Source organism: Orussus abietinus, unplaced genomic scaffold (assembly GCF_000612105.2).
Source record: "Orussus abietinus isolate OABI.00-Male unplaced genomic scaffold, Oabi_2.0 scaffold455, whole genome shotgun sequence".
Classification (NCBI taxonomy): domain Eukaryota; kingdom Metazoa; phylum Arthropoda; class Insecta; order Hymenoptera; family Orussidae; genus Orussus; species Orussus abietinus.
The window spans coordinates 12,760-29,967 of NW_019394601.1; the positions used below are offsets into that span (position 1 = coordinate 12,760).

The following is a 17,208-nucleotide window of genomic DNA, read 5'->3' on the forward strand; positions in this document are numbered from 1 at the left end:
CCGGGCGAGGCGCATCGACGAAGCAGACCCTGGCAAACAAGAGCCGCCTTGACAAAAAAGTATTTTGCATCGTTGACCTTGCCTCTCCCTTTCCTACGAAACCGTTCGCTTCCATGAACTCTAAAATAGTTGACAACCCCGAAGATTCGGTTTCGCCCCGGAATTAGTGCCGGTCCTTTTTCGCGAACCCCCGGACGCCAGGAGAGAATGCGATACGAAGTCGAGGAACAAAAACAAAACTTTCCGTCCTACTGCACCTTGACCCTCAGTCGCAGCCGTTTTTTTCACAGTAGAAAGGGCGAATTAGGGTCAAGGTTCCCGTGCGTACTCTTCCGCAGACTCCAACTACCCTCGACATTTGGGTCCTCAACGTGGAAGGGGGTCCAATTATCAATTGCATCGAAAATAGGATACGTGGACTTTCTTCTTTCTCAAAAATACTTTTGAAACGTAAGCACAAGTATGTTTACAAACTAATGTATGACTACTCGAGTGGAACCGTACCTGCCTAACTCCTCGCTTATTTTTAACCCACGTTATTCTTTAGTTTAATTATTAATCGATTCTGATATATTGAACTGCCGTACGGTACTCCAGGGACAAAAGGTAAGCAGAATGTGTAGAATTTCGCGCTCAGACGTCCAATAATGTCTATTGATCGAATTGAACACATCATGCGATACTAGTAATTTGTCCTCCATTCAGCTCAACGGGTTATCACAGTGTTTAATCAATCTCAATCTCAGGTGGATTGTCAATTATTGTAACGATTTTCGTTATCGGTTAGATCTTGAATACCTGGACACAGACTTATTTAGATACATAGTTACGGAAAGGATAGATGAGACGCGACCGCAAAGGATGAAACGGTCCGCGTGACTCGTGAGTACTACCTTGAACCATTCCGTTACCCTTGCTAGCTTCAAAAAAACTGTGATTAGTGTAAGCCAACAGATGGAGAAAAGGGTTAATAAGGCCCGAACAGGAGGAGAGTAAAGCAACAGAGTACAAACGAGAATAGGAGGGTGGAAAACTCAAAATTACCTTGTTCGCCAAGTATAATAGTAGTGGTGATGGTTGTGGTTGTTGTGGTGGGATGTTTTGCGGGGTTCTTTAGTGCTCACCTCTGGGGCTGGTAGATCTTGCGCCGCCCCTGTCGTCCCAGTCCTCGGCCCGAGATCGAGGCGACAATCGGCCGCCTCCACCTACCTCCTGGCCGCTCTGCACGTAGTGCACGATAGCAGAGGTCACCTCCTTTATCGAATTCCTCACTTCCAGCTGCTGGTTCGTTGTCTGCTGCTGCTGCTAAAATGCGATCAAATTAGTCGAAACGTATCGGGCGATATCGACAAAACGAGGCAATTGGTTTGACTCGAGCCTGACCTCCTGATTCGGTAGTAATATACTCAGATCTCGTTCAGAAACCAACAAAAATATTTTCCTACGCTAATAAATCGCTATATATTTTAAATCCCAAATTCATTTTCTGTCATTAATTCGAACGCTTTTCCAGGAACTGAGAAGTAGTCACGATCCACGGGGGTTAAGGAAAACGCTTCGTTGATTTTGATTCCTGATCGATATGTCAAATGTACCCTCCGTGACTGCGGTTTATTTAATGTAAATTGGCTAAAACTGAAAATCACGTCAGCGAAAGCGAGTAAGGGCCCAGCAGGGCTTGGTGCGGTGGAAACGAAGCCGGGAGTCGACGTTACCGCATACCACTGCCGCGAGTGAACACCTCTAGGAATGCGGAGAATCGCGTCCAGTCACACTTAGCCGGATACATCGAGATGATGTTGAAATTTCATCCTGTTACGGTTCGCCAGGAGAGCTGACCTTGTTTGCTGCCTGCAATTGCGGGAGAATCCCTTGAGCTAGTCTTTCCGCGGGTGTTCGTGGATTGGTCAGTCGTTCCTGGGAACGCCAGCCCAGATACGGCTGCCGATGGTTGAAGGACGACCTTGCCGAGCTTGCTGGGGAACTTCCGGCACTGTTGAGCAGGCTGGTACTCCATCTTGAGAAAACCGGCGGCGTGGGACTCGGACTCAAAAGGACACCTGCTGCGAACCAAAATTAGCTTCCATGTAATGTGTGCCTGAACTGTACGTAATAACACATTCCATGTTTAAAATTGATTGCAAAATGAAAAAGTGGATCAATCGACGATAACGTTTTCTATAATGATAAAATATAACATTCCAAAAATACTGCAACTTAATATAAATTATTTGAGACAATGACAGAGGTACGAAGTTGATGTACATTTCTGTGACACTGTTATATAACAGAACATACGTATTATCGAAAATCTGTTTACTAGTTTATAAAAAAAACTACTACACAATAAATATTCCAGCATAAAAGAGTGATTTAACTATTTTTTACGAAGGGTAAGGGTCACCCGACCAAATACATAGTTTTTAATCCTTTTAAAAACTCAATTGCCCCTTAGTCAACAGTATTTCCGTCCTTTTAATTAGAAGATAGACTTTTAACCCAACGGAAATGTTTAGAATCGAGTTAGGTGCCAGTTACTAAATGGAATCGTATATTTCGATTTAAGGGAGACCTCTGGCCAAGTAGGGATGGCAACAGTTGAAAGTGGATTAACCTGCCGAGCGTCCTGTTAGTTTACGGAGTAGGGCCGAGTTAATCGAATTAACTCTCCACGATAAATTAATTAGTCGCTTCCTATTGGTCGTTAGGTCGTCCACAGTTTGTCAGGCGAGGCGACGTAAACGAAATTGGACTGAAACTCGTTTCCACGAATCTCAAGTAATTTTCTTCTGGAGACTCATCCGAGATAACCGGAACCAGGCCTGATGGAACCCTACCGATGCCTTTGCTTCCGTTCGAAGATTCTGGTCGTACATTGGAACCATCGCGTACGAGAGTAAATCCATTATTCCATTATTAAAGGCAATTTGCAGGTGTTACATTGACTCCGGAATAATCTCTCCTTTTTTAATTGTCCCGACGTTCGATTTTGATTCGAGGCGAAATGCAAAATGCACTTACATAATAAGTTCAATAAACACCCTCGCGCCATACAAATGTCAAGGAAAGGATTAAAAAATCTTCCTCAAACACACGTACTATAGTTTGTATGGAATAACGACTGCAACCAAAAGTTTATCGTGCAGTTTGTCTAAAATACCTAAAAATGAATGATGATTATTCTACGTTATTCCCGAACGTGATAACAATCGCGCTTATCACAAAGGTGAGACCGACTTTTTTAAATGCCGACGGAGTGATTTGCAGTATCGTGTGTCTAGACGTGGTGTTCTCTCTTATTGTCAGCTTAATGCGGCCAGGCTCATAATCGATGCAGCATTCCTTATTTACGTTCCAACCAGGTATCCTCACGTGAATAATTGAGTCTCACCGGTGGTAGGTTGCCTATTAGAAGATGACGACAAGGACGACAAGGAGGTGGTCTTTGAGCCGAGGGCACGCCATCCGCTGTGCTGAGAAGCGTCTGAGTGTCTCTTCAATCGGAAACCATCGCGGGCGGCTGGAGAGTTTTTGAACCAATCCGGAACGTTCAGTCGCTGTAGAGACCTCTGCACCCTGAGCTCGTGTTCGCTTGGCACTCTTTCCCCGACCTTTTGCAACTCGTTCTCCGGTGGCTGTAAAACAATACCAAACGGTCAGACGCTGTTTCATCCAATTCAATTCGCCGCCTCGAGCATTCGTTAATCGAATCAATTAATTCTGACACACGAAACATGCAAATTTGCATCGAGAAAAATCGAGCCGATACCTCGACGTATTCAATTTTGATTGAATAAGCGGTACAATCAAGGAGAATAAATATTGCGTCCTTCGCGCGGAGTCTATATCCGCAGTATTTGCCCCGATTTTATAATGCCAAATTTATTTTAGCTTCTCTCGGCGCGAGTCCGTCCTTGAATATATGCACCTATTTATGCGCGCGAAGAACTTTAACGTCTCTAACCCCTTATTCAGAGGAAGCGTCCCTGCAGCGGCCTTCAAAATAAACAAGCTCCAATTCTTGAGTCGTTCAGTCTTTGGCACCTCGGCGACCTCTCGACCCTCTCGACCGCTTCGTAATTCCCACGATATTTCTGTTTTCGGACATCCGCTGTTTACCTTCAATTTACTTCGAACACGTCGGAAAAACGAGGGAATACGTAATTGTAATCTATTCTCGACAGTACCTCGACTCCTCGAGTACCGTACCGGGCCCGTCCCACTTTCGTTCGGGAGGCTTCACCTGATCTCCCTGGTGTACTTTCCGCAACGATATCTGGAATAATGGCGGATGCTCATCGATCACGGCGTCTTCTTTCTCGACCAAATCTTTCATGACGCGATCTCAAAAGATTTAGCGCTGGGATCGGTGCCGGACGATCTCTCAAAGTTGTCGGCAATAATGCGTGCCATGCATGCGTATGAATGCAATTCAATGAAATTCCCGAGGTGGCTAGGCCGAGGCAGTGTTGGGGTAGAAGAAACGGTAAATCTGTTTGCGCGCGTCGTTACCATGGATACCACTATAGTTTGGGATCGCAACGACGTGTAGCATGGTTCAGAGATCGTCACGGCAATAAAGTCCGTATTCTTCAATGTACGAATATTATTATCGATTGTAGTACTTTACGTTTCTTCAAAACTATACCCGTTTGTTCTTTTAATTAATAGCTATTTTATTTATATTTGCGGATTTGGAATCATGCGCCAATAGCAATTCAATTGAAACGAAGAGGGAGTACCTAACTAATGTTTCCTTATTTCTCGTTCAAATGTTCAGTCGCACGTACTATCATAGTTGTGCGGTATCTTATGCATAAAATAAAAATGTAGCAGAAATAAACGAAACACCGGAAACAATTTCGGTACGCCGCAGAATTCCCTGGAAATATTTGCTGCCCGCATTGCAGAGTTTTCACGGGGATTCATTGTCCCTTCGTGAATTTTGGTCTACTTTAAACAAGGCTTATCAGATAAACGTGTAAATTTGCAGGGGAGGGCTACAATTCGGGTTCTTTTTGAACCTCAAAAAAGATATGGAAAAATGTAGCCGAAATTGTTCATCTAGTCAGCGAATGTGCTTGGATGTACACCAAAATGGTATTCGTCACGGATGAATTTTGAAGGAATTTCCAAAAAAGAAAAGGAAATAAATAATTGGCAATGCTCGGTCGGCATGTGCGCAATGTCTGGTTTGCGGATGTTACTTCGCATATGTCGGTCTCCTCGCGCGGCTAAAAAGGCATGCGTCGAAGATGGCGGCCAGAATTATTCACGATGCGAACGTCGCCCGACTGCATCATTCGAAAGCACTGGTGCATCGGCGTGCCTCGGCACGTTGGCGGCCACAAATGCCCCTGAACGACGCCGGGCGTCGCGTGATTAGCCGAGAACAAAGTTCTAACGGGATCCTCGACAAAAACAAAGGGACCGCGTGGTTGGCCCGTGCACACACTCAATCGTTAGAGAAAGGAGTGGTGTGTGTTCACATTTATATACGCGCAACAGTCACGTATTATACATGCATACTATACCCGCGTCCGCTCATATTCGTGCATAGAATAAATTAATTAAACATTATGAACGTGAAGTATCATCAGCTTTCATTTGAAATATACAACTGTTACGGGATTTCGTTCGGCCATTCCGTGTTCCAAGAGATACCTTACATTTATGTCATAGATATATCTAGACAACGAATCCATGATCATCCTTGTAAATCCTACGAAAATTTTAGAGCTAATTCTTCATTTCTAATTCTCGCCGTTTGAAATTATGAATCTAGAAATTTGAGCTCCGAAACTCGTGAACAGGATTTTGGTTAAATCACTGCGTTAAATTAATTGGAAATAACCCGACAGAATAATTCATGTATACGTTATAATTCTCAAAATTGTTTATATGTGATAAATAAAGATGCTCCTTGTCGAAGAATTTTTCGTTGTCCTATATCGCCGTCAAGGCGCGGACATAGTGCACGAGGAACGAATGGAGTGCAAGTTAGCACTCTTGGTCGCGAACGGACGCGCATAGCTCGTGCCTGTAGACCATTGCATAATGACGCGTTCCTCTGCATATGATGTCAGTGCGCGTATGATGCAGCAGCAGCCGCGCGGCTAATTTTAATTGTGACTTCTTTATGCCGTCGACGATAAGAGCGGTGACGCCTTAATTGACGTAAATTAGGGATGCTGCACGTGCGGGCCCAGTGTGCACAGAATGCAGGCGAGATGCCGCTTTGACTGGAGCTCCGAGAGAGCATCGCTCACGTATCATGCATTTACCCGTGCAACTCGAGTGCCTCGGAATGCTAACATTCATTATGCGCGTCCCTCCATCTTCGACCACTATAAATACGACCCGAAGACCTGGTGCCGCTACTCGAGCGATCCCGGTGTCGCAGAGGTGATATTACGTCGCGGACGTATCATTTGTCGGTAAATAACGTATTGCGTAATCGCACTGATAAGACGTTAATAGTTTCCCGTAGTTTATTCGCGGACAAAATTCCGGGTATGTGGATATTACAGGGCGCGGGAAGACAAGGGATATGGAACGAAGCCGAATTAACCACGTCGCGTGTTGCTTGGACGTGGGTCATCAATTTTGAGGGAGTTCCTGGAAATTCAAAGGGGACGGTCGGTTGATCGACGTCACAATGGTAATTGTTGGCTCGATGTCGTTTTCAACTCTAATGCGTTCAGTTTCGTCACGAAGTCATCGAACAAATCTAGCATCGGGGTATTGGCGTTACTCGTTATTAGACTCATCAGGTTAGTGTTTTCGACGTTGTTTTAATCTAACGCCGTAAGTCAAAAGCAAGCCGTTCTGCTGGCTTGTCTATTTAGCTTTTGACATTCGGGAGTTATAAATACTATTTAGAGGTTCCTGCACTTCTGCACGTCTAGAAATACTTGGAGCACTCGTAAACTCGTTCCATGCCATCTTTATCGATCACCGTATAGTCTTTACAAAAAGGGTCTTATAAGAAGTGCAATCACAAAGAGAGAAAATTCTTTAAAATAGCTTCCATTTAAATAATCAGGTAAAAATTAATATCTTAACATTATGCCACTCTTTTCGAGCAGTGCCAGAAACATTGACTCAAACTTTCCTTAATTTCTCTCTAGGCCGGTATATGAGCCGGGTACGAAAGAAATTCCATGCTTACAAAAAAATTCCAAGGGGACGATAAAGAATTCCATTTCTTTCACATTATAGAAAATCTCGATCATTTATATTGTCTGCTTGAATTAGAGAAGAGTAATATTTTTGACGATTAAATAACAATATGCAATATTATCACTACGATGCATTTATCCATCTCTCAATTGGCCTCCTCACGATATAATTATACGTGCCAACATTGTAGTACTATTGTTCTAGGACTTGTGGCCTAATAATCGAACATTTCCGGCATAGCGGAAAACGCTGCGACCTCCAATCTACTGTAAACAAAACCATATTTTTCGGGAAACGTGCATTGCAAGAAGCGGTCATGCGACCTCCGGAAATCCTAACTCCGTCTTTCACGGGTCCGAGATGCGATCAAGTGGCGAGCTCACGCGAGACTTCTCGGTGAATTTTCGCACGAATAATAGTGGTTCGAGGCGGTACCATGCAGTGCCGATAGTGGGTCGCAGGGGCAGAGCGCCGTTCGGCACTTTAAGGTGTACACGGCGGCATCGGCCTAGACAAAGCTACGGATTTATCGATGCAGATATAAGGTGTATACCGTCGCAGAATCGAGTCGACCAACCTGAATTCGGCCTCAGGCAAGTCTCGCCGATTTATCTGCGAATAATAAATCCTCACGGTTTATTGGTCCCGGGAGAGTCCGAGGCGGACCCTTCGCGAAATCTAAGTACGGGTGCTTTTGTAACTTTCTACCAAGAAGTTGTCTCCAACCTGATCACCGAAGTGGGCCCACTCTTCACGGATTCCCTCGTGACTTTCGATTATCAGAGGGTATCCGAGCGACGGTGTCTGCATCACTACTGTGCAACTCTACGAACAGCCTACTTCTGTTTACAGAAATGTCAACTTCAACCTGTGCTTTTTATTTTTAGACTTATCTGTAGCGTCTATGATGACGTATTACAAATCATAAAATTTAAAAGTCTGACTTAATAGCAATTTTAATATATCCGAAATGGAATCAGACATCTGCGACATTTCAGAATGCAATTAACTTCAGATTAAGTTTCGTACGAAACAGAGGGGTGGGAGGGGGCTACATAAATATATACATCTATATTATATTATGCATTCTAGAATATCTGTGAACGTTATATCACGATAGACCAAGATAGCGAGATAAGGAGAAGTATCTTTATCGTTTTCTGCGAATCCGATTTGTATAAACCAAAGATTAATCTGCCAATAATATTTCCCGGTTGATACTCTATCGAGATCGTTATCCAATCTTCCTACCCCCGGAGGCTGTTTCCCTCTTTATCCAACCCTGCGCCCCCATATCGCTCCGTCTCTGTCACGGGTCTCGGTTCCCCGTTGGTGTGTCGAGTCCTGTCACGCGTGTGCCCGCATCGTTGAGTCGCAGCGAACATCCGCTTTGACGTTCGACCCACTTCACTTGCAGTACCCTCTCCCCTGGAATAGTTTATACTTGCGCGTAAACGCGGACGTATATACTCGATGGTAATAGGTCATTGCAGCTAGCACCCCCACCCTGTCCAGAATTACGGACTTACGATCCACATTTACGAGCTAATTATGGACTTTCAAGTGCATAAAAGAAATGTTAGGCTCGATTTCTGGGGCGGGGATGCTAACTTCCATAGAAGGTGGCACCACCGCCTTAAAAAATCGATCTTTTCCTAAAAAGTGAGAGCCTAACACATTTTGTTCATTTTGATTTTGAGAGCCCATAGTCTATAGTACGCATTGGAAGTCCACAATACTATACATGGTGGAAGTGCTAGTTTCGGTGACTCGAAGGTGATTGCGATATCGTTTGGAACCATAGCAGCGTTTGCCAGTGGACAAAGGCCTAATACTTGGGCGAAGCGTATTTCGCCAAGTACACTTCGCGCAATCACGCTTGCCATTGCGTGTCCGTCGTGAGCGCACTTGGCGACTAGGGTGCCACCAAAAACGGGGAGAATTCTCGCGCGATGAAGCAACCGTGATCGTATCTACCGAAAGCGTGAGCTTCTCCAAAGCGATAGGCCAAATTTATTATGCTCCCAATTAACACCATAGCAGTTATCGTGCTCTTGGAAAACTAGATCCATTTAGATACCGGTAAAAGCATGGCAATACTTGAACAGAAGCATGATCCATCGAGTGAACTTCGCGCTTGACAACGCCTACGCCAGCGTACAAATCATTATTTCCGAAATGTGCGTTTTTATGAAAAACAAGGCGTCGTACAAATATAAGAGTAGGCATTATCTTGTGACGAAAAGGGCATCATTAGTGAGGAATTTAATTTAAATGGACGGCTATACGATCGATTAAAAATGGAACTAAATTCCTTTTCTTTCCTATAACTTCGGTTATAGTTCTGTACGAGACAGGAAATACAATTGCGTTGGACCTAGTTACGACGTCAAGTGAGAGGCGGCTCAGAAATATCCTCGGGTCAAACGGATAAATTACTTCTGTTGTGTCGTATGCCATCATTCTTGCCCGTCGTTTTAAGCTAAAACAAGTAATAGATTTATTATGGATACTAATTCAAGCCCGAGGAGGTTTCATTTCTGGAAAGCGAGAGATTGCATCTCATTTCATTCCCTCTTGCGGATCCTGAGATGAAGTTGAGAAAGATGGCCGCCTCCGGAGTTGAGAAATATAGAGCGCTCAACTAAGTGGCGCGCTTCTCGCAGAGGAACGACGAGGCAGAAAAGCAGAATTGCTCCTTTCGACGAACCTTCTCACGTTCTAATTCGTCCCTGTACCCACGTGCAAGCACATGTACGTGTGCAAGTATTCGAGCGCGCCTTAAAGCTTTAATGAAAGTTGTGCCTAATGAACGGCGAAGCGCTCTTCCCCGATGATCGATCCCTTCACGACGCGCTTCAACCGGATCCAAGAATAGAGTAAGGTGTCACGTATGTGCTCTGAACCATGTATCTTATCCCAGCCATTGTACTTATGAACACCTATATAGGGTACTCCTCTATCGACATTGTGGCACAGAAATTGCAGGGTATCACGTGAACCCCAACAATTGGTATCGATGATATCGTTAACATAGTTGCAGTTAAGTCTTTGATATAAACGGTTAATCACTACATCGTGATTGCCGTAGCTTCTAATACCACAAAATAACTCACGGAATTACGATATATCGGTAACCTATATTTTGTATGTTAGAGAGGTTATCCTATACTGCACGAGAACAAACATCGTTGCTTCTGGTATTCTCTATAACTATAGTTATTCTTACTAGAATTTGTAAAACCTTTTTCTTGAAAATTCATAATATATCGTAGTAATGGTTGGAGCTTGAGACCCGCATGAGACACATCATGGTTATGTAACGTCCAATGATAACCGTATAAATGTGTGACTCATGATATTTTAATTGCCGAAAATTGATTCTAATTTTCCATCAAGTCATCTGAAGATAAAATTAGATACGACGGAAAATTGATTCACAGAAGCAAAGTGCCAGATCATTGTTAATGGTTGATATTAGAGATTTCTAACAGGTTGTTAATTAGACCAACCTAGGGGTAAAGAAATGAAGACGAAAGTAAGTTCACATTTATGGTTTCCACGCTGGAAATCCTTTATCGCTCCTTCATCGCTGCGATTTTCAGATATTAACTAAATGAGCTGAAGGACTTTTCATTAAATACGTCATGTCATTGGAGAAACACCTCACGCCTGTTATCGGCCTGTCCGTTGTGTTTCTATTGATTTTCAGATACTGAGAGACAGAGAGAGAGAGAGAGACTCGTAGTGATTTTGCGGGCTGGGCGAAAAATCGACGTTGACGGCCTTTATTGAGTGACGTTCACAGAGTGCTCTGCTAAATGCGAGAACAAAAAGTAATGGAGTGTTTTCAGCCAACACCCGCATTTTTCTCCATATCACATCAATATGATGCCTTACAGACTTTCGACATTTTTCTTACCTAATAGCTTCTCAGTATTCCATCCAATGTAAATATTTAGTTTTCAACGTCAAAAGATCAAAAGGTGATTTATCGCAACTCTTGAAGAACTTTATGGCAGTAGCAAAGTCAAATACTACCGATTCTTTAAAATATTATTAAGCCAATGGATAAATTACTTAAATCAACCTTGTCGTAGCTAATATTAACGGCAATTTTCTATGCTAATTGACTACAAGCGTGAAAACTTTCCAGTTTTCATGTAAGGAATGTAGCTCTTACTTTTGATTCCTCACAGTACTCCATCTTGGAAAAAGCGTTGAAATGCGCCTATCAATCTTCGTGGAAAGGATCAAATAATTCTGTACATTAACGACGCACATCCGTTCTTAGCCACGTGCAAAGTGTCAGCATTTGCCCTAGGCTCGACGCATTTACGCAATGCAAAATCAAACGCCACCGAATGATTAACGCTCCTGTTGTTACGTAACGTGAACCTCGATACGTTAACGTCGTGATCACGATTCGTTCTGTAGTTTGAGTACCGACTTGCAGATGGCGAGGTATGAACGTAAGTTAGTGCTTTAAGAATAGACTTTACGATGCAGATGATGCGCAAGGAATTCCGAGCACATACGTTATTGCACTGAAATTCGCTGCAGATTGATTGCACACGATGTCGGACATCAGTAACTGACGAAACGTGCATGTCATAGATTACCGTGGTGATGTGAAAATCGTCAATAAATGAATAAAGTACAACGGTGCTTAATACACCCAATACTTGAGATTCTAATATTTCTAATTTCCATTACAATGTATAATTACGTAAAAATAACCTTCATACGATTTTTTAAGAAAAGAAGACGAGTAGGTGTGTGCGAAAAAAAGTAAGTTCTTTACAGATGATCATAGTCTGTAAATAATTCCTTGAATAATTGTATTTGTTTATTTTAACATTTTTGTGACACCTGTGGGAGAAAATTCGATACCGAGAAGAAAGCGGAAGGAGATAAATTGAGATTTTTAAGTCTGTCTATTTATTATGACCTTTACGCTGTGCATACTCTCCACGTATTCCCGCTATTGCTCTTATGAAGAGAGTTCACAAACTCACACGATATATTTCGCGCTCTATCGTAAGTATATATAGGTGTATGGTATTGTACTATTTCTCATGAACGTATTCCCCCCCAGTTACGTATCTTATAAGGTGAAATACTAACTATACACGCAACGTCCTTGTTCCAGCAGTTACTTGCACTTATCGCATTAACACGGTCTTCCCGTTTGAAAATGAGGATTTAATGCTTGTGGGTGTATATAAAGTACCTTTTACATTGTGACAAGCCTTTATGAAAGCAAATGTGCCAAGAATAGAATGATAGCGTTGAAGACGTTCACGATATTCGACAGGGGTGTAGCTTTGTTTCGCAAGCTATCCAGACGGACATGAAATTGATGCACGTCAGCAACAGAGGGATCAAATGTGTCATGAATTTCTACATCAGCACAGATATCAGAAGCGAAATGCACAATGGGTTGCTGCAATGATATTCTCAGAAGTCATAGATAATAATTATATCGTCCAAGGCCTCCTCACGTTGTCCTTGAATCTATACCAGCTTGAAAAGATAACTTTTATAGACAGTCAGTTATACGTCCAATTAAGATTTAAAATTCCTGGATGATGATTTATTTGTAAAAACAAATATTTCAAAGATAGTATTATAACGTAAATATAAAATGCTTACGAGGAATATCGACCATAAATGTGCTGGACGGTAGTAGTCCAATGTAGATTGACATTATCGACTGAAGCACATTGACAACTGACGAAAAAAAGTTGACTAAAATGTTACCGATCACTGCAACGGCATGAAAGGAGGAAATCAAATTTCCAACGAATTGAGAAACTTCGGCTCTCGGTAATCCAATCTAGATTTATGTCCAACCCTTTACGATTTTAGATCTAGGGTATAGAATGAAACTATAAAAGTACAACTAAAACCCGAATCACCGCAAGTTAGCCGTACAATTTATTAGGAGCTACTTCTCGCTCCCTTGCGGTATACTTGACACAATCAAATTTCAAAGGGGTGAAATCCTCACGGGTCACTCGATGCTCGTAACCGATCCACTCTTAAACGCCAACCCCTTAAGCCGTTTAAGTCTTCCCCTCTCAAATTCCAAGGATCGAATCACAAAGCTCTTGGATTCCTGGGGTCGAGGCTGTCCTCCTTGAGCACTTAATGAACTTCTCCGTGAAAAATGTCTCATTCCTCGAATAAGAGTTTAAAGATTCCCCTCGCGGTCATCCCCGTTAAAACGGCCAAACCGTTTAAACGTCAATGGGATGATTGCTCCTTTCGTGCCGCCTACATACTTCGGGGGCCGTTTCACCCTTTGACGTATGGTTTCCTCGGAATGCTCAAGTTTCTTCACCCCCCCCTGAATTCCAGGCATCGAGTCACGAACCACTGGCAATGGTGGCCTCGAATTCCTGAAGCCGTGCCCACCGAAGAGGCACTTTGATTAACTTTTCCATGTGTGCTCAAATTCCGCGTCTTCGAATAGTTCCCGCCTAAGTCAAAGGAGCTCGAGGTACACCGCGACCAGGTTGTTACATCGACCGCCATGGAAATCTCGACGCAAAAGACGTCCACGTGGCCTCGAGATCCAAAATGTCTTGGCGGGCAACGTGTTCCTGGGATACATCGCGGAAACTCGAGTGGAGTCGACTCCGGTCTCGGGTCGAGGTGAATACGTCGATCAATACTGCATGTAGAGGAGCATTGTTCGACTCAGTGGATGTACACGTCGACGACATCGGACTTTCCTACGGAGATGCCAAGGCGTGGTGCCACGTAAGGTACCATTTCTTCGAGGATATTCATCGCCACAATGAGATCTTTTAATTGATTGTAGAGTACTGTGCCTTTTCACGCAACAGATAACTCTTAATGACTTAGTGACAGATTATTGGCATTTAAAATAGTACCGTGTTAAATATAGCCGATTTTATGAAAACGGTCATTCCATTACTGCCTTTCGCCGTGGACGTCTCAATCGGAAAACTCATGCTTTTATGGCGCGTCGTTACCAGATTAAAATTGAAACGTCTATCATTTGGTTCAGATTACGAACGGTATTTTCTCCGAGATGTGAAGGCGCGGCTAAGAAAACTGCATTTCTTCGAACAACCTACACAACTCTAATAAGCCTGCAAACGATTTTTGTCATTAAGGTGACTATGTTTAAATGGAGAAACTTGCGCGTTTGAAAGCAATTGAAAACGTCTGATGAGTTGCCAATGTCTCTTCCTGAATGGAGCTATTCAAGGAGTTGCGACTTTGATGGAGATGCTAAATTCATTATCGTTTCTCTGTAATAACTGTTATGTAGATAGACTCCCATTGAGCTATATATATATTTCAACTAAGAAATATTTTAATTAGATAACGGTGCGCATTCTTGAATAGCAATATTATAACTATATACTTGTACCGATTTTGAAATCCATAAATGGTATGGCAATGTCTAACATAAATATACTTTTGCTCATGAATGTGGTAAAATGTAAATTCTTGTCATTTACATTATTCAACGAACGATATTCTAATGACTAAATTCCGATAAAAATGGTAAATCCATTAACGGTTCTGCTCGATACCTTAGGCGAAGAAATTTCATCGACGGATTCATGTACCCTCTAGAAAGAACCACAGTGTCATGACCGTAGTTAATTTTGTTAAAAATTCTACACCCATTATGTTTTCACTTTAAGAGAGTTCCATAGATACGTAGCTGAGAAAATCTGCCTCTTCGACTGTTAGAGAAAATATTTCACCATTTTTATGAACTTCTACACGAAATAACGAGTAGTATTTTGTTTATAGATATTAAACTTTTCAATGTTTTTGTGAGAACAATCTTGATATAGCAACTCACGCTTTTGAATGAGGCTGAAGATATATCAACGACACAACAATATCGAGGTAATCCTTTTGCTAAAGATTCGTACGAACAATAACTATATTTATACCGGCCCGTAAGGCTAAACTTTATTACAGGGTGTAAGCTTAACAGGTACTTTGCAGGCAATTCCTTTGTTATGAAGGTCTACAGAGCAGCACTTTACTGTGTTGACAAAATACAATCACGTAAAGATGGGCTTAGATTCATAAAACTGATTTTTGTTCTACACAGTTTGAACGCTTGCAAACACAAGTACTAGGACGAAAATGCCTTTCTTCAAAGTTAGCGAAATGTCAAAGAATAAATTATAACAAAAAAACGTTTCCAATCTGTGGTGTTTATGTATAATTAATCCCGGAGACCATTTGTACATTGTATTTTCTGACCCGAGATCTCTGACCGACTGAATTTGTAAGTGGAATGGTTCCAAGAGATCTATAAATTACAAGTCGTTGCTCCTGATCTGTTTATCCAAAAAGAACAGTATATGAGCTTTGTCCGAAATTTGTTCTTCATAAATTGATACTTCTATGTTTCTCAATACCATGAGTAAAATCAGACAAAAGAGTCCGAAGATTATTTAACGTAAGCATCTTAATTAATTTATAACTCAAACTACACAATTAATGAACGCCCTTAAAATAATACGGAAGAGTGTCAGGAGATATAAATTAATAATTTAACAAAAGCATAAGCGAACGGTGTCGCACGTTCCATCGTGTCTTTAAAATTTGATATCTTGTGGAAATAATTAATCGTACGGATAGAGGTACTGTACAAATGAGGCTGTTATAACGAGTTCGAAAAAAAAGAATCAGAAAGTTCTTCAGGAAGAAAAATTGCGGAAATATCCGATATTCTAATAGACGTTACGAAGCCTCAGAGTCGTTGGACCGGGGACGTTATGAGCTCCATTGAAACATCCGAGGCTTCAATGACGATGAATGGATGATGTTAACACAGGGTAGTACGGCAAACCGTGAAGGCGACAATTGTAAAACGAATACAATGCGAATGGAAAATATGACAAACAAGCGGACGATCGTGAACCTGTCTGGTAGGGGAGTCTCGTGCACTTCGATTAATCCATTTTCATGAAGTCATACTCCAACCGGCGATACTCCAAAGCGAGTCCCTGACTCTGCTCGCGAGAGAGCTTCATCGAGTGGCATTGTTGAATCGACAGATAATTCCTAGGCCGAACGTTTCAGAGGCAAGTCGAAAATACCTTCAGCTTTTGTCTTGACTCGATAATATATCCCGGCAAGAACGCTTGAAAATCCGAAACTGTCAACCCCTCCGATTCATTTCAGGTGCATAATTTGTGTCGTATTTAATTATAATAGAAAAATGTAGACTTTACAATTCCCTAAGTATGTCGTTACTTACAACTTCTCGCGTCTCTTAAAGTGCTTTTCATTAGTCCTCGCGTCTGAATGCACTAGGTGATTTTCACTCGCCGTGGTACTTGTGACTTTGCGAGACCATCGCCTTGGAAACATTGGGCTTGCAGACAAAGTCCTGATTTTTCATTCGAAAAGTTCTGAAGAGTTCAGTGAAAATTCCCGCAGAATAAACTCGTGGTCGCGTTCCTATACTTTGCCATTCCTGCGTTGGTATTCCGGTTCCTTAACTCGAATAGCAGAGGAGGCAAGACAAAATGCATTCGAGTCGTACTCAGAATTCCTAAGAAACTCCACTCGGTTATCCATGAGGCCACCGAATTCGCTGTAGCTATGAGATGTAAAATCTCTGCTGGGAAATGGCGATCCACCGGAAGCTACCAAGAAATTTAATACTGACGCCGCGTATTTCCACCATCTTCTCGGATTTTCAAGCCTTCACTGCCGCGTTTCCAACCTCTCGGACCCGGTTACGTAATTACACTCCTGAGAGAAATTGGCCCGGGGCCAATACGAGCAAATGTTTCTGCACGGTCATACAAAAAGCTTAATGCTTCCGGTCCTGCTACGAGGCAAGCCTATCTAACGAGGGAGGTGTCCGACGTTAAATACACCCTTTTGATAGACATCTGGGTCATCATTGTCTCAGGTTGTCGCTTCGGTATAAAAATAGAGGCATGGGAATTTAAAGGAGGAATACAAGCTATCGTGCTGCCTCCAATATCGGTGCGCACATTATGGCGT

The 17,208-nt window shown here is 42.4% G+C and overlaps 1 protein-coding gene across 7 annotated transcripts in view; it reads right to left on the reverse strand.

Moving 5' to 3' along the window:
- Nucleotides 1-17,208, reverse strand: part of LOC105698999 — a 54,639-nt gene that overhangs the window by 12,250 nt on the left and 25,181 nt on the right. For 4 of the 7 annotated variants that reach the window (XM_012423711.1, XM_012423787.2, XM_012424040.2 and 1 more), the window contains 3 exons: nucleotides 3,392-3,635; nucleotides 1,840-2,063; nucleotides 1,125-1,305 (listed from right to left, as the gene is read on the reverse strand). In XM_012423711.1, the coding sequence (XP_012279134.1) occupies nucleotides 1,125-1,305; nucleotides 1,840-2,063; nucleotides 3,392-3,635 (649 nt within the window). The remainder of the gene's footprint in view (nucleotides 1-1,124; nucleotides 1,306-1,839; nucleotides 2,064-3,391; nucleotides 3,636-17,208) is intronic. The other 3 variants (XM_012423873.1, XM_012424125.1, XM_012423957.1) reach the window with 2 other exon arrangements.